At 50.6% G+C, this 17440-nt stretch overlaps 1 protein-coding gene across 2 annotated transcripts; it reads right to left on the bottom strand.

Annotated features, from left to right (window-relative positions):
• Positions 1–1660: 1660 nt before the first annotated feature.
• Positions 1661–16321, bottom strand: LOC149865416 (carboxypeptidase A1-like). 2 transcript variants are annotated; one of them, XM_090046273.1, is made up of 12 exons: positions 16193–16321; positions 14314–14512; positions 13104–13185; positions 9397–9531; positions 8180–8278; positions 7118–7219; positions 6030–6140; positions 4966–5076; positions 4310–4400; positions 3223–3422; positions 2502–2586; positions 1661–1943 (listed from the first exon to the last, which is right to left on the bottom strand). In XM_090046273.1, exons 2-12 carry the CDS (start codon positions 14376–14378, stop codon positions 1741–1743), a joined length of 1284 nt encoding a protein of 427 aa, XP_089902399.1. In that variant the 5' UTR covers positions 14379–14512; positions 16193–16321; the 3' UTR covers positions 1661–1740. The 2 variants fall into 2 exon arrangements, with proteins under 2 accessions (XP_089902399.1, XP_089902400.1); XM_090046274.1 differs by lacking the exon at positions 14314–14512 and having other exon boundaries at positions 16193–16302.
• Between the last annotated feature and the right edge of the window lie 1119 nt (positions 16322–17440).

Raw genomic sequence — 17440 nt, 5'->3', positions numbered from 1 at the left:
AGGCTCAGAAGATAGCAGGAGTCCCAGAGGGATTGGGAACTTATTGGATAGCAAAAATATTTGGGTCAGGACCCAGAGTTTGGGGGTGGGAGGGTGGGATGAGGCCTCATTGGCTCCAGGTTTAAGCTGAAGTTCATCAACGTTTCCCAAACAAGGGGTCATGTTGGGATTCGGTGGGCAGGGGTCATCTAAGAGTGATTTGGCTTGAAACAGTTTGGATCAGGTGTGCTCAACCCCCAGCTTGCAAACCAGTCTGGAAATTTGGCAGCAGGGCTGCAGTGGCGATCAACATTGCCTCTGCTCCACCTCCAGATTTCCAAGCCTGGTGCAGCTGGATCGGGCCCGGGCTCCACCAGCCCCAGATGACTGGGTGGGGGCCAGCCCTAGCTGGGGCAGCACCAGGTGCCAAATCTGGTCCATGGATTCAGTGCTCATCCACGGGGCCATATGACTTGGGGTCTGTAGTAAACCTTGGCCAATGTCAAGGGGCCCAAGCCAAGCCGCGGAAGTGTGGCTAAGGGGGAGGTTCCAAAGCCTGTCTCTGAGTGACTGTAGGGCAAACCTTTGCAGATGTGGCAGCCAGCTTGGTCAGCACTGGTTTGGATGGTGCCTGGATGGGTGATACATTCAGCCCAGACACACAACTCCCAAACTCCAGCTTAGGCAATTCCTTTAGGCCAGACTCTTCCCTTGTTACTTGAGCAGACAAATAGACCCTGTTCCACCTGCAAACAGATCTCCCCGTCCTTTCGGGTGCTACCCATGTGCCGTGGCAGAGGTGACCGCAGTTTAGAGAAGTGGAAAACCAGAGCAGTTTGCTAACTTGCTGAAATGTCCTGAGATCCTCCACGATGAAGTACGTATGAGTCTTATCAACAGCATAAAGTTTTAGGATGAGGCCAAACTGCTTTGCAGTTACGGCGTCTCATTACACTTCCAGAGGCCTGAGTCTGAGCCTTTCTCTAGACTCAATGCCAAAACCAGCCCCAACTGACTCGGCCGTAAATGGGCTGGGGACTCCAAGGCAGCTGGATAGGACCTTGCCCATGTCAAAGGTCAGGTTCGTGGGCTGGATCTGGCCTGCAGAGAGATGTCATGTGGCCGTGGGGCTCCCAGATGGGTCCAGGAGTTCAATAGCAGGGTTTGCTGGATGGGGCCTGCCACTGAAATCTGGAGTATAGAGTCCCCCCCTAGAGACATATGTCAGCAGTGGAGGAACAGGTGACAGGTGCCTTAATCCCTTGCCCCATGACCACAGTTGGGTTTGGGTCTGGATCTGGCATGCAAGGTTCCCCAAACAGTACTCGCAAGCGATAGAAACCAGACTGTGTTCAATATGCCCACCCAATGGGCTGTGCATGGACTTGTGATCCAGAACAAATGCACTGGCATGTTTCCTGACTTACGCTGCTGTCAGCGGATGTTAGATTTGGCCCATTATTGGCATAATCATGTTCCTTCCAGCTCCCATGTATAACAAAGGGCTGTACCAGAAGCATCAGTCTCTCTTTCTAATTTTTGGCTGTTACAGAAGGGACTATGGGTGATGTCATAGGGTGACAAGAGTTGAAGAGGCTGGGGTCAGGGAGCCTTCCTAATTAATCAGTAATGAGCACTTGGTAGCAGAAAAAATACAGCACGTAAGTATAAGGTGTGGAGCTGCATCCTTTATTTGGTATGATGCCCGCTCACAAGGATTGGCTTAAGGATTAGGCCTCCAAGCAGCTTGTCAGCTGCAACTCATGGTTTGTTTTGTTTATAGGGATGTTTGTGGACGTGCTCCATGATCTTCATCAGAGCCGGCCATGTCTCCTCAGCCGTTGGGATGATCTGAGTGGCCGGCAGGAGGAAGCCGTAACGGCCAGTGTCTCGCAGCTCAAAGGTGTAGGAGTACTTGACACCGTTTTCATAGGTCCAGTCAATGGTGATACCATCAGCTTGGTCTGGAAACAGCAAAAACCCAAGACGTGGTATTAAAAATGAGCATTTAAACGAGACCACGATGGTGAATCCCAGATGCTGATGATACTAGATGTAAAGACGCCTCGTTGTGCCTGAACCTTGAGGTTTATGCAGTGGTTCTGCATTCATCTTCTCACCAGCTTTGGCCAAGCATCAGTTGGGCTTGCTGGCTGCAGCATGAGATTGGGTCATCATCTCGGGTCCAAATACCTCATGCCATCAACACAGCTTTGATCCCTGAGTGAACCGTGCATAAGCCTGGAAATGGACCAGAGGCATCCCACAATGCACTGCTCTGCAGCTGGAAATTACCCAGAAATTACCCAGAATTGGTTCGAGAAGGATTCTGGCCATGGGCATTTCAGAGGTTTCAATATTCATTGCTACGCCCACAGCTGAAGGAGCACGTCAGCACAGGTCCAGCAGTAACAGCCGTGTTGCCAGCCCAGCCCTGGGATCACTAGGTATGCGTGGAGAGCAGAGGAAGCACAGCAGAGATCTGCTTTTGCACTGCCCCACCTGAATGCCGGAGAACTTACAAATGGTGTGCATCGTGCTCCCGTATGTGTACCGAGTCCCGTGTACCGCAGCTAAGGCATCCACTGCCTCTTTGGCTAGATCGTCCTGCCAGCAAGGAGAAGAAGTCGATGATCAGGAGATGCTCGAATATTTAGTGAAAAGATCCCTCCCTCCCTTCCTTCAGGTAACAGCAGTGGGAGGGAAATTGTATCACCTCTTTATTTTCTGTTTGTGTTTCTCTCTGTCTCCAGACACACATGCACACACCTGTACCTTACTTCATGAAAGGGGGGGACTTTTTAAAATCTGGGGTGGTAAAGAGGGTCTCACAGAGGCGATGAATGGCCTGCACCACTGGAGGAGGGACACAGACTGAACTGAATGGTGTAGGAGGACTGGAAATGATGGGCCAAGAGGTCAGTCCAGGTGCCTCCAGGCTGACCCAGAGGGGTCATCTCTAAAGCAGAGACCTCAACTCGCTCTCTGAACCTTAATGTTGAAGCTGTTGCTGCCAATAAGGATGGCGAGTTTGATGACAGGGACTCCTATCTGCTGAAAGGGCTGAGACCACCTAGCTGTTTCAAAGTTAGCCTTCAGCTGAACAATGCCTTTCAGTCACCCCATAGCCCAGCGCTGAACATCCGAGCATCTCTCCCCTCCTAAATCCCCTGAGCAACCAGGCTGCAGCACATGGTTGCTTTAGCTCTCCTTCCATATACTGTTGGGAGCTGAACTCCTCACCAGTTCCTGATGGTCAGGAGCAGGCTCATCCTTGTAGCCATAAGGGAACATCAGCATCTGAGAGTAACTGTGGATGGAGATCGCGGCCATCACGTTTCCATGGCCGAGGATGAAGTCTGCAATGGACTTTGTTTCGCTCTCGGAAAAGGGGCGGGGTCCATGGTAGGTTTCTGAGCAGGGATTGTTGCTGGCACCAGGGCCTATGATCAAGCAGAAAAGGCAGCAAATTAATACCCAGTACCCAACCCCATACTTATGAAATGGGAGTATGCATTAGTGGGAATGATTGGTGTGCGCATGTTTATTGGGGGAATTAGTCCACCTTTATAGAATCACAGAAAATGAGGCTGGAAGGGACCTCAGGGGGCCACATCTAGTCCAACCCCTGCTCCAAGCAGGACCACTCCCAACTGCATCATCCCAGCCAAGGCTTTGTCTAGCTGGGTCTTCAAAACCTCCAAGGATGGAGACTCCACCACCTCTCTGGGTAACCTGTTCCAGTGCTTCACCGCCCTCCTAGTGAGAAAGTTTTTCCTAATATTCAACCTCATTGGAGTTTTCTTCCACAGTAAGAAACCAGGCAAGTTATGGGCTTCTAATTTCAACTTCCAAATGCCACCAAATCCATCAGACACCATTAGGCAGTGTTCCAGCATTTCAAAAGGGCTGTGCAATGTTGAAAACTGTGGACAACGTCTTCCCATACTCTAATGCCAATGAAGCCATTATACAGTAACTAATATGATTATTAGAGTCCCATACCAAAGCCTCGTTAGCAAAGTTGCAATGACCACAGTAGCTACGTGTTCTGGATAGCTTACATGTTACTTATATGTGAGCGGGCGTCTTTAAGAAGTGAATATTTAATGAATCAGTACTACAGTTTGCTGTCAGCCAGGAAGATGAGGCCAGGATCTCTTCCTTCAGAACCTATTGCTCCACCATAACAGAGTATTAACATGTGGTTTGTTTCCTAAAATTAAGAAACAGCTGGATCTGCAGCATCAGGCCCCAAGCATGGGTTTATTCTGAAATGAAATGCAGCTGGGATTAACAGCTCTCCAGCGTGCCCCAGGCCATTCCATACCTCCAAAGCCTGCATCCCAGTTCCTGTTGGGGTCTACACCTTTACAGGAAGATCCAGCATTGATGGACCGGGTCTTACGCCACATGCGGTTCTAGGAGGAAGCAGACACAGACCGTGGGGTTGTGATCACAGCGAGGTCTCAAATCCGGGCTCAGTGTTCACCCAACAGGAGCAGAACAGTGCAAAGACTGCATGGTGTGGTTAGTACTATACCACAATGGCCTTGCAAGGAGGCACCAACTAAAAATGCCTCTAAGAGGTAGTCACCGGGTGTGTGTCTTTAGCCATCTCCAACACTTTTGACCCAGTAGCCCAGAAATGGGGATAACCTCTTGTTCAAAGCACAGAGGGCCAAAATGCGGCTACCTTACCTAAACTCGGTCAACTGTTCCCCAACCCACACTCATCCTTCAGCTCTGACAGAGGCGTACCATGCAGACACCACAAATCCCAACAAACAGAGCTCTGTCCAGACATAGCGGAAAGGAGACATAGGGCCTGATGGCGATGACAGCAGCATGGACAGGACAAACTCTTGCAAGAAAATGCCCATCCCCCAAAAAAGTCCCTTATGTGGCTTGTATCTAAAGCTGTCCCTGCATTCGCAGGCAATAGGACCGAGGACTGAAAACCCCCAGTCCTGGAGAGGTACTTACCTGGCTGTGAGTATAAGCAAAGCCATCGGGGTTGGTGACTATCTCAAGGAAAATGTCCATGCCGGTTAGAATGGCAGTGAGGGAGGCATCCTTGCCATATTCAGTGGCTATCTGCATGGAGAGAAGAGCTGTATTATCTCGGGCTCCATTTTGTTAGTGCAGGGACTCCTAGCAGCTGATCTATTACCATTCCCACAACAACCTAGAGTACAGTATGAGTCGAGGCCTAACATTAGAAGGAAGGTGAACCAAGATCCAATGGCTTCAAGCAGCGGCCAGACAGAATTGCAGATATGAAATTAGGCACGCACCTTTCTCAGCAAGCTACCAAGAGGAGTGGTAGATTCCCCAGCTCTTGAGGTCTTCCAACCTCAGTGCCTTTTTAAAAGTTGCTTTAGCCAAAGGTAAATGAAGCAGCAACTGAATGAGATTTAATGGTGTGTGGTATGTAGGTGGTCAGACTAAAGGATCTTTAGGTTCAGTCTTGCCCTGAAACCTATGAATCCAAAAATTAGCTGCTAAATCTCAGCTGACTTTCTAGTGTCCACATGACAAGGACCCCAAGAGGCACTAATCTACCAATTTTTGGGTCCAACATGGTCTAGAAGAGAAATGACCAAGGGGAACCATGATAACAGAGATCCAGTATGTGCAATACTGTTATAATGAGCATGGTGATCAATTTTTCTCCATAGCCAGTGGGGACAGGACAGGAACAAACCACTTTAATGGCAGCAGGGAAGATCTTACATTGGATTTCAAGAAACGTCTCATTGCTAAGGTGTTGAGGCACTGGAGCTGGCTACTTCAGGAAGCTGGAGAATCTCCTCCATTGGATTAGGCCAACAGTGTTGGGGATGGTCTGTCTATACTTGACCATGTCTTAGTGCAAGCTCTGTGGGGTAGTCCCTTGAAATCCCTTCCAACCCTGCAAGTCTGTGGTTCTACCAAGAGTGAATTCCACTCGAATTCAGGTCAATAAGATACCCCCATAAATCTGACTTTCAGGCTGCCCCTGATTTGTCTACGCTCTTTGGGAAAGAGTGGTATTTACTAGGCATTACCTTGTTGGCCGTCCACACGCCAGTCGCCTGGGTGATCCACTCCCGAGAGTGAATGCCGGTATCAATCCAAATGGCGGGATGGTGAGTTTTCACAGTTCTCCCTGTGCTGAACTGCAGGAGAAGTCAGCAAACAGGACATGCCTATGTTAGCTACAGCCCAGGTGTTGCTGGCTTGTGTGCTCACACTTGCATGTTCATAGGGTGCTGTTGTGGCTATGAGGCCTATAATTTGTTATCTCACTGGAATGGCCTTGTGGAGCTGGGTAAAACAGGAGCCCACCCTTTTCAAGTAGCTTGTGCAGTTGCACTTGGGCTCTGCTGGATGAATGCCTTAATTAGAGTCTCTTGCTATTGTTAGAACTCTTCTCTGGACTCTCCGTGCTGATTACAGCACACAAAACTTCTGTCTCAGAGGCAGGCTTTCGGGTCAGATTTTGAGGCCTAGGGATTTATATTTAAGAATATAACTCCATGGGTATCTATCAAATTCATGGCTGTTCTTTCTTCCCCATTAAAAGTCTGTGGTTGATCTCTTCCATACTCTGCAGGACTGTAAAGCTCTAGTCTGCTCAGGTATTCATTGAATAGTTTAATAGATGAGCAAGGGGAAGGATGGCCATACTACATAGTGGGAGTGCATTTATGCTGGCTTAAATTTACTGTGCGCTAAATACTGTGCTGTAAGTGGAAATAGGCCAGTGTCTACATGTACAGGCACTTAAGCACATTAACGCTGTGTGTGGACTGACTTGGGACTAAAGTTGGTCCCAAGTCAGTTCACACACACAATGTTACTGCGCAGCAGGTCGTCTTCACGTGCATTACTTGAAGTAACTAATCAGGCATAAATTTGATACCTGCATTTATGCTCAAGTCGGCGTAAGTCACCATATTTACTATGCAGTATGGGCATGCACGTGTAGACGTGCACCTGTACTGTGCAGTAATTTTGGTTACTGTGCAGTAAATGCACATGTGTAGATGCGCCCACTGTGTAGGGTAAGTAAGTTTCTCAATCAACTACCATGGGATGTCTCACGTGCTGGCAGGGATCACAAAGAATGATTGCCACATCAAGGAACACTTACCTTGAGCACATAAAGAGGCCGCTTTTCATAGCTCTCTCCAATCTGAATTTTGCTGACCAGGTTGGGATGTCGGGCCACAAGATCATCCATCCAGCTGTAGATCTGCAAGGAAGCATTTTTAGCTCATGCGCATCATTCTTTCCTTTTTCTCAGCTAACAGCCAATCTCAGCTTCTCAGGGGTGACTTCCAATTGCTTACAACAGTCAGGACCCTGCTCAAAGAAAGCTCACTGGAGGGGATTCACTCTGCCTTGTATATCTGCAGGCCAGAAGCTCCCATAGTTCCCAGGACTACTTCTGCAGAGCAGCATGCGAAGCAGTGAAAAGGCTCCTGGGATGACTCTGTGGGTCACTATTTATAAATGTTGACACCCCCTGATCTTATGCAAACTTCCATCACCCACTGTCGAGCCTGGGCTCTGAACACACCTCAAGTCTGGATGAATCAGTATGGTTTTCCAGCAAATAAGCCCAGTTGCTCAAAAAGTGTGAGTAGTTGCATGCAAAGAGAGAAGCTTTGCATGTAACTTTGCATGTGCTGGGTTCTCTTGGTTGAAGTTTAGCTTCCAACCCTAGAAGAAGGGACCAAGAAGAAGATCCAGCTGATGTCACCTTTCCTGACAGAACCTCACTGCAATATTTTTCCTTTCACCTACCGCATGGGCACAGACCCAGAGGTTTGGTCAGATTGGTGTGGACTATGGAGTGGGATCGGTATGTAGCAGGCGATGTGGCCCTCTTGCTGGGATCTCTTGAGTGTATTTTTTACAATCTTTGCAATAGCAGGACGTTGGGTACTGTGGTCTCCCTGCTTTTCCTGTGGCAGATGAGGTTGTTATGCCTTGTGTTGTGTCTGTGTAGCTTTCCTAAGAGGTTAGACAATGGGTGTGTATGAGATGGTTTGGATAGTGATAATCCTGCTTCGGGCAGGAGGTTTTTACTAGATGGCCTCTTGAGGTCCCCTCCAGCCTGACTTCTCTACGACTGTATGATTATGTATGACCACTACCTGGCTTGGACCATCAGGCCACAAGGGAGAGAGCCCAGAGCCGAGGGAATTACCTCTTCTATGGTGTGGTAAGTGGAGAAATCAAAGCCGCTGCTGCTTCTCTCCAATTTTCTGGCCCTCTCCATGGCTTCTTTCTCCTCATCCAGCAACGTCTGTTTAAAAAGCACATACAGAGAAGAGAGCAGCATTTGCATTGGTTTCTTCCCAAAGGATTGTCACGTGCTATGCAGTCACCCAGAGATGAACCAGGGACCTTCTGCACCAACAAGCACAACTCCCTTCTGATTGAGCTAAACGAATAGCTTTGTCAGGCCCCACCAGGCCTCTTGTAGTCACCACTAGAGAAGATGTCACAAGCCCTAAGCACCCAGAAAAAAGCAGCTGTAATCTTTCTGGTTCAAATTCAGGGGGCGGTCACCCTTGAGACCAAATCCTTGCTTTATGCAAACAGCCTTAGCAAACAACATGCTCCTGGAAGGGGCTGGATATTGCAATTTTCTACAGCTCTGTAAGATGGGAATAGTGTCCCTCACACTGTCCTGCTCAGTGTGCAGGCTCTGAACCCATAGTCTGGAAGGGCTTGGTGTAAGGACGAGCTGGGGCTCAATCTCATTCAGTCTTCATCCTTCTCTGCTGACCTGGCCAACAAGGGGGCATTGCACCAGGGGTGTAACTGGTAGGATTCACGTCTTGAGCAGCAGGCTCTTACCTGATAGGGTTTGTGCCCTGAAGCACCAGAGTGGAGGCAGAGGGGCTTGAGGCTATGGCTACAAGAGCCATGGCAGGTCACAGCCTCTAGAAGAGGCACCACCACTAACAGCCCTCTCCTGGCCTTGCAACTGCTGCAGATTTATATGGCAAACAAGGATCTCAAGCCTTGAATTTGGGGGGTTGCAGAGCCAGGGAAGAGTCAACCTGGCCCTTGGCAATGACATCTGACACTTCCCCTTGCAGCAGGGGAGTGGTGGGAGGCTGGTGCAGGGCCTCTGCTCTGCTCCACGTGGCCAAAACATGAAGCCTCCTCCGCGCCCCACCTCCACTTAGGTTCCCCTATTTACCGAGCATCCAGAGCCCGTGCCCCCAGCGCCTACCTTTCACTTACACCGCTGCATTTCATCCCCAAGGTGGGATGGGTTTTGTCCCGTGGGAAGGGATTTTTGCTTTTCCAGCTCAGCCTTTTGCTCGCTCTGTCTGTCCTTCCTCACCGCCGTCTCTCCCTAAACGCACGGGGTGGCAACACTATGCACGTGGTCACCGCCGGAGCCCTTACCTGCACGTCCTCGATCATGATGGTGTAGGGAATGCCATTAGACTCCAGGAAGATTTTGACAGGCTGGAGGCTCGGGAAGGGGACTCTGACATCCACCGGGAGGCCAGGCTTGGCAGGGGCAGCCCAATAGTCAAGCTGATTGAGAAGAGAAAAGACAGGTGAGCCCATCCACATCTCTGTATTGTTCTACCTACAGCTTCCCAGAAACTGCAGAGTTGGGTCAACACAGCACGCGATGGTGATAATAGTCTCTTGCCTCATTGGGTGCCTCTTCTCTAAAAAGGGGCAGTGGTGAAGCCACCTTGCTACAGGGGCATCTTGCTCTAGGCCCCTGCCCATGGCTGCCCTGGTTGATGACCTCTAACCAGGTAACTGGTCATACAGGTTGGGGAGTCCAGGGTGTCCGGATGTGGTACTGGCTACATCCCTCCCTTGTGCGCCGCTTGCTACAAAAACAGGCGTGTCTTAACCATGCTAGCCCATGTGCCGTGACTGCGTGCTTGCCTTGTGAATCTTGATCTCATATTATTAAGCATCCCAAAATCATTTATTGAGTAAACCAGCTAATCGACTTGTGTATATATAAACCACTAAGCATGCAGTAGAAGGTGAATAAGTGAGAAGGATGCTTGCTGAATCTTACAAAAGAAATGATAAAAATGACTTTTGCTAAATAAATAACATTTTGAGATATGACTAGCGTGGCAGCTGCTAAACAGAGATCAGCAACATTGCTGGGGCTGGGAAATGCTTCATTGCAACCACTGTGTTATTGAATTCGGCCCATTTATTTAACCGAGAATTGCCCATGGACGGAGCATGGTTACTACCCGTTCTGCCGTCAGAATGATTCGCTGGATATTTTATATCCACATCAGCCTTGCAGCCGGGGGACACACATAGCCTGCACGCTCCTGCTTCGCCTGCGGCAGGTTCAGGTGCTCGTGGTGTCTTGGGGCAACGCGCCTCGTAGTCGTGGAGCACGGCCCACCTCGTAGGTTTAGGAATAGCTTAGACAAGCGCTTGAACGGGATGACTTAGATAGAGAGGATCCCGTCTCGGGCAGGGAGTTGGACTGGACGCGACCTCCTGAGGGACCTGCTTCGCTATGAGTCCAGGATGTAATAGCTGACATCTGTGATTTGTTGGATGCACAGGTCACGCGGTCTGGTTTCTGTCCCTGGACTGGGTGAGTGAAACTCTTCAAATTCGGTTTCCGGTGCAAAAGTGCGAAGTTCTGAATTGGAAATGCTTCGTGTGAGGATTGTGTGCTATTTGTAGGCAAATTGCTGCTCCTGCCAGTTGCTCTTGGGTAAAACAGGGCTGTCCAAATAGCTGCCTCTGGCCCACGGGTGCTTCAGTTGCAGCCTGCGCGTCCGGAGCAGGTGGGGTGGGCACGTCCAGAACGGTGCCCTTGCCCGCCCAGCCCTCCCTTTCCCACCACCAGATTTGGGGGCTTTGATTGCTGCTGGCGACCTGTAACATCAGCAGAGGAAAAGTGCGGACGAGCGGCCACAGACTTCACCTTCTGGCTTCCAGAGCTATGCCTACACAGAGGCTCTGGCCGCCACGCTGATAAACCACTTTCATGCCAACCTGTCACCAGACATGAGCTGACTGGCCTGTGAGAAGCCCCCAAGGGCCAAATAATTTGGACAGCCCTGCCCTAGAAGGGCCTCAGGAAGTAAGGTAGGAGCATGTCGGTAGGAGCACGTATGGAGCAAATTAACTTCACCATTCAAATGAATAGTTGAAACTATATTTAGGGCGCTGGCTCTGTTCGAAGTACTGCGAAGCCGTCTGGGCTGTGACGTGTTCATGAAACACACGTAAATAAATGGTAGCTGCAACCTGAGAGGGAATCGCATCATTTAATTATCCACATTTTTATTCTGGCAAAACACCGGTTTGAGATGCCCAGAAAGGGACTGTTTGCAGGGGCGGATCCAGAGGGAGCACGCTGGTGCGTTTGGGCTCTCCTTTGATTCCCGCTCCACCCAAACTTTAAAACCAACTGCCTGGCTGGGGTAGCAGCAGTCAAGTAGGGAGGGGTTGAGAGGGTAAATTTATTTAATGGCTCATTGTAATCTACCAGATCCCTTCTAAACTCATTTCATGCCACAGGTGTTAATGACCCTCTTCTTTTTAAAGGGCTGGATGTTCCATTAATCAACCTAGCTTTTCTGCTGCAATTACTGTCTGTCTGCTGAGCCTGGTCATGAAGTTCCTATTTCACTGCCCGGCAGGTTGTTTTTGACTCAAACCATAGTTTCATAGTTGGTCGGGTCGGAAGGGACCTGAGCAGATCATCTAGTCCGACCCCCTGCCATGGCAGGAAAGAGTGCTGGGGCAAACGACCCCAGCAAGGTGCTCATCTAACCTCCTCTTAAACACCCCCAGGGCAGGAGCCAGCACCACTTCTCTTGGAAGCTGGTTCCAGACCCTAGTCGCCCTGACCGGGAAGTCGCGCCTCCTGATATCTAGCCTAAACCTCCCCTCTGCCAGCTTGTGACCGCTATTCCTGGTCACTCCTGGTGGTGCTCGGGGGAACAAGGACTCCCCCAGTGCCTGCTGGTCCCCTCTGACTAGTCTGTAACAGGCCACTAGATCCCCCGCAGCCTTCTCTTGTGGAGGCTGAACAGGTTCAGGTCCTGTCGCCTCTCCTCCCAGGGCCTGCCCTGCTGCCCCTGACCATGCGAGTGGCCTCCTCTGGCCCCTCTCCATGCTGCCCACATCCCCCCTGAAGTGCGGCGCCCAGACCTGGACGCAGTCCTCCAGCTGCGGCCTGACCAGTGCCGCACAGAGGGGGAGGATCACCTCCCTGGCCCTGCTCGAGATGCATCTGTGGATGCAGGACAAGGTGCGGGTGGCCTTCCTGACTGCGTCCCCACACTGCCGGCCCACGTTCATCTTGGCGTCAGTGACGACTCCAAGATCCTTTTCTGCCTCTGCCCTGACGAGAAGGGAGTTCCCCAGCCTGTAGGTCCAGGCAGTTATATTTGGTTTTGCTTCCATCTGAATAATACAGCCCTACGGACCTAGTGTGTTAGTAAAGCTTCTAATTCATTTTTAACTGTAGAAAAATATGCATTGCTTTATTGTGAGATGACACACCTCACCATCTGCGCCCCCTTTTTCAAAATCCTAGATCCACCCATGACTGTTTGGACAGGTTCTGTCATGAGGGCAGTTTGTCAGGATCTCCATTTTATATTTAACCTGATGCATGACACTTGGGCTCTCTCGGGATGTCTGCTGTGCACCCATGAGATGAGATATTGGGCTTTCTCCGGATGTCGGCTGCGCACCCATGAGATGAGATATTGGGCTCTCTCTGGATGTCTGCCGTGCACCCATGAGATGAGATATTAGCCATTAAATGGAATAGTCATAAATGTTTCCTCTGGCACCTCTTGATCAGTGAGGATGGATGCCAAAGAGAGTAATGAACAGGGGATAAATCACTCCAGTTATACCTAGTTCAGCGCTCTCCCTCTGAAGCATCCACTCTTGCCACTGTGGAAGGCAGGATGATATATTGGGCTAGATGGACCATTGTCACTGCTTATGTTCTTACGTTTTTATGCATTTTGGCTCTCCTCAACATGTGAGAGCAGAGGAGACCTCAGCCCAAGGTGGCAAGGGTATGGCCTGCTGGAGCTCTTCCTAACCCAACCACTGCAGAGGGTTTCTCCCTCAATTCTTACCTGCAGGTCTTCCAGCTCCTCTAATCCCCTGAGCAATGCAGTGTGCTCCTCATTGTTGGCAGAGATGCGGAGAACTTGGTCCCTAGTGAAGACAAAGCAATGAGAAAGCACAGAAGGCGCTTGAGAGGGGTGCTAAAGAACCAGCCATAGATCAGGTGGGCAAACAGTGGAGATATGCTGGGACTTAAAAAGCTGGTGGTTCCTGGCTAGGGGGTCTTGCCCTTCCACTCAGGGTTAGACTGAGGTCATATTTGGGGTCAGGAAGGCATTTTACCCCATGGTCAGATTGGTATCTTTTTGCTTTCCCCCAGAACCCATTCACAGCCATCAAAAGGACCATCAGAACAGGCTTCACGGGTGGGTAGACAACTGTCCAGGCTCGCTCAGATGTGTCAAAGCCTTTTATCTGTGTTCCTTCAGGCAAAACTCAGAGATCTGCGGTACGGCTTGCAGTACTTGGCTTGCAGATGCTACAGGTGGAAAAGATCCAGTGGGGCTGTGGATACATGAAATCCTGGGCGGGTGGGGGGAAGAAATTGCCCCAACCAAAAAAGGCTGCAGCCACAGACACAACCCCTTGAACGAAAGTAAACTGTCTCTAAACCAGGCAGGTTTAGCCTGGTTCCAGTCCAGACAACGTTTTTCCTGGGACTAGGTAGCTTGATCCCTAGACCACTCTTCCCCTGCACACCATTGCCATCCTCCAGGAAGGTGCGAGGAGGTCCCTTGTCTTAGGGACTTACACGTAGCCGTAGATTGGGTCACCCCCACTACCAGCCACGCCACCAGCAGCTACATAGCTGCCCCCTAACTTCAGAGTCAAAATCATCACATCCAACACGCCTCGCCGTGGCATGAAGGGAAGGGAAGCAAGCTGCTGCCATTGTCCTTTGCTGGTGCGAATGAAAGCCGTGGTGCTTACAGCGCGAGGGACTTCAGCTCTAGGTTTATCTGCAGGCCCAGGGCAGCAGCAAGCGGGAGCTGGGGGTGTCAAGTCTACGAGGTGAGGGGATTTTCCACGGTGTCTCCAGATGTTCCCAGATGTTGAAGCCAAGGTGGCGGCTTCTGTGCTGAGAACAACGCAGCTATGAACACCTGCCTGCTGGGAACTCACCAATTCCCAATAAAAAACATCCCTGCGCAGCCTGGTGTCGGATGTATGGCTAAATACCCACCGGGGCATCCGGTCCCTGAGTTCCTCCGTACTTACCCCACGAAGAGCTTTTGGCTGCAGGCAACTGCCAGAAGAGCACCGAAGACCAGAAGACCCCTCATGATCAGCGCAGGGACGACAGCGCGCCGTTGCCACTTCCTATATATACGGTGGTTTTCCAGCCGAAGTTCTTCAAGGACCTTCCTTTCGGGAGCTATTACTCACGTCCAGTCCGAGAGCAGGATCAGAGATAACACTGCAAACAGACGCATTAAAAAGAACATTTCCCATGAACTCCAGTGCTTGTTTGCTCTGAGAGGGAAGTAGAGCCAGGGGGTTTGCCTGCTTGCCAACAGGAGCGGGGGATGCCTCTGCAAACGCCTTAAATACAGCAAGAAGCTCTCCTAGGAAGAGCTTTGCATGGTATTGCTCTAATTCGAACAAGTCAAATCAGGGAATCCGGTGCTCTGTGTCACACGGGAAGCCAGAATGGGTGGGCATCACAGTCCCCTCTGGCACGATCTGCTAGGTCATACGTGTTCCCTAATCAGGAACGACCATGTGCACTTCCAACTCTGTTCCTGCGATAGTCCTTCAGGGGCTGGGGCAAGCCCTGGGCTGTCTCCTGTTGTCAGACAGTTATGCCAGAATAGGGCTTAGCAATCCACGGCCCGCTCAGACTTTACAGTTATCGCTGTGCCGTTCACCCCCGATCAAGAGCATCACCGTTGCCCAGACATTTATTCCAGCGCGGAAGATGGTCTGGGCTTCAGATCCCAGCTTTTGGGGCGAAAAGAGAATGACTATGTGAAGGACGTGGCTTACGACCCTCAGTCGAGCTGCGCGTGTTGTCTCCAGCAGACCCAGCACCCAGCCGTTTGCCCCACGGCTGCAAGATTTCAAACTGTTCGGTTTTGGAAAACGGCAGGGTCGAAACGGCAGCTTCCTTGTGGATGCACCGAGTGCAGCCAGCCTGCGCCTGACGGGCACGGACCGGCCTGGAGAATTCAGTAGGAGTCAAGCCTAGGGAAGCTGTGGTTTCCCAGGCAAAATGCTCTTTTCCAACCCTAATGTGCCACATGCTTCCAGCCCAGGCACTGATCAATGACCCTGGAGTCTGCAGGGGGGGAGTGGAAAAAAAGAGTTTGTTCTTTCATAAAATCTGAATTCATCTTCACCTGGAGACTGGGTAACCCGCCAGCTGCTAAGAGCCCTGGAGGACATGGAGATAAGCCCATTCAGTGTCGAGTGATGAATCATTGCACCAAGAGTAGAAAACACCAACCCTTAATCCCTGGGTGGCTCTGATCCACAGCCATGAGCTCTCCCCACGCATGTTCGTGGCCCCGGAGAAACCAGTTTGCTCAATAATTAAACAGTGTCACCACCCACCAATGGCTCTGAGCAGCCAGCGCTACGCGCACCGGTGAGTGGGAGCAGGGAAAGCTGCCAGCCACCCAGATGTCTTAGTGATATCCAGCTAAATTCAGTCCTGATGCAAAAGATGCCATCTCTGCTGAGCGTAGGTTGGGATTTGTTCCTTTACTCTTAAGGCACACTGTAGTATACTACACCATCAATAAATCCGATCCCTTATCCGCCACCCACCCACTCGCAGGGTTTTGCCCAGGTAATGTACTTATTTGAAAAGAAAAATGGTTTCTATTCGGCTTCTTTACATTGCACCTTGGCTATGGGCCCCTTTGACTTCAAGCCCCATTGCTCTTGTAAGGGCCAGACTTTATCGCATTTAAATTGCAGGCCCAGCTTGGGGTAGGGGACCTTATACATCCAGGAATGAGAATGCAGGCTGTAAAATGAAAACTTCCTGCCTGTCTTTTCCCTGACATATGAAATCACTCAGCAGCCACAGGGCAGTCAGGAACCCCATGGGGCTTTCTCCATAAGGGACCAGATGTTCACAGCAGTGTCCTACCGTGTCCCGGTGGAGGGTGAGCCATAGGGCACGTCCTGCGGGAGCCGCCGAGCGTGCAGGAAGCGCGGCGTCCCGGGACGCAGTCTGGGCTCGGGTTAGCTCATTCTCTCTGGTGTGGCAGCGCTGGATGAAGGGCTCCTATGCAGGGCGGCACGAGCACACACACACACGTCACTTCTGGAAATAGCTGTTTATGTAACGTTCCCGTCCAGAATAAAGAGCGATCTGCACCGCACAGCTCATTAGGTAGATGCTACGGAGGATAGTTGCATCCTGGCCTCCTGCCATTTTTCTTTTAGCAGGTCTTCTTTCCCTTCCTATGCTGGTGAGCAGCACGGCCAGGGCAGACCGGCGGGTGTTTTGCTCCCAACCAGAAGCAGCTGCATTTCTGTTTTAGATGCAGCCTGTATTTTGCAGATAGATTCATTTTAACACCAACCGTACATGGGAGCCTGGCAGCCTGGCATAAAAGGCGTTTTTTTATCATCCGTCATCTTGCACATTGCCGAGTCCAGATCTGGGCTTTGTGTTGTGTCTGGGCTCTTTAATGGTCTGAAGAGATCTGCACATTTTTTGTTTCTTTTGCTGCATGTGTTTGCACAGGAGGGATGCGAGAGCTCCTACCCTGCCTCCATTGAGAGTCTGGTTATAAAGTGCCAGGCTCTGCTGCTCATAAGGCGCTGCTGTGAGAAAGGGATGCAGATTTTGCAGAAGCACAAAGTATTTTGCTTCAGACGTGGGCATTAGGCTGGTGCCTGGATCGGACGCAGGTAGTGCCTTAGGGGCATTCGCTGCTTGATCAAGGAAGAGCTTTTGGCCTAATGGGACAAAACTTCAGTATAATTATTTCTCTGTTATTGCATTTTGCAGACCTGGCTCTGTTCAGGAAGCGTGTCTGTCCCTCCGACACGTGCAGACTGGTTGTACCCAGGGGTTTGCTAAGGTAGCGCTGTTAACAAATTTTAAGCGGGGCAGATGGATGAAAAACTTCAGTGGACCCTTGGGTCATTCCAGCCAATGTGAAGCATTTATTGATCAACTGAGAGACCAAAATGAATAGCCAAGAATCAGCATAACCGTATGGGCCATGTCTGGCTGCGGTAAAGCGAAGCAGGCTCTGAGTCTCCAGCCCCGGGGAGACTGGCAGGTGTCATGTAGAAGTTCCCAACTTCCCTTTAGTTTGTGCCAAGTGTTAATCGATAACTGGTTCTGATATCCTAACGAGCGGCTTCTGGCTAGTTTTATTTA

This window comes from Crocodylus siamensis, chromosome 4 (genome assembly GCF_052110815.1).
Source record: "Crocodylus siamensis isolate JL-2025a chromosome 4, ASM5211081v1, whole genome shotgun sequence".
Classification (NCBI taxonomy): Eukaryota; Metazoa; Chordata; order Crocodylia; family Crocodylidae; genus Crocodylus; species Crocodylus siamensis.
The sequence above is the reverse complement of the archived record's forward strand: the minus strand, read 5'-3'. Positions and strand labels throughout refer to the sequence as shown.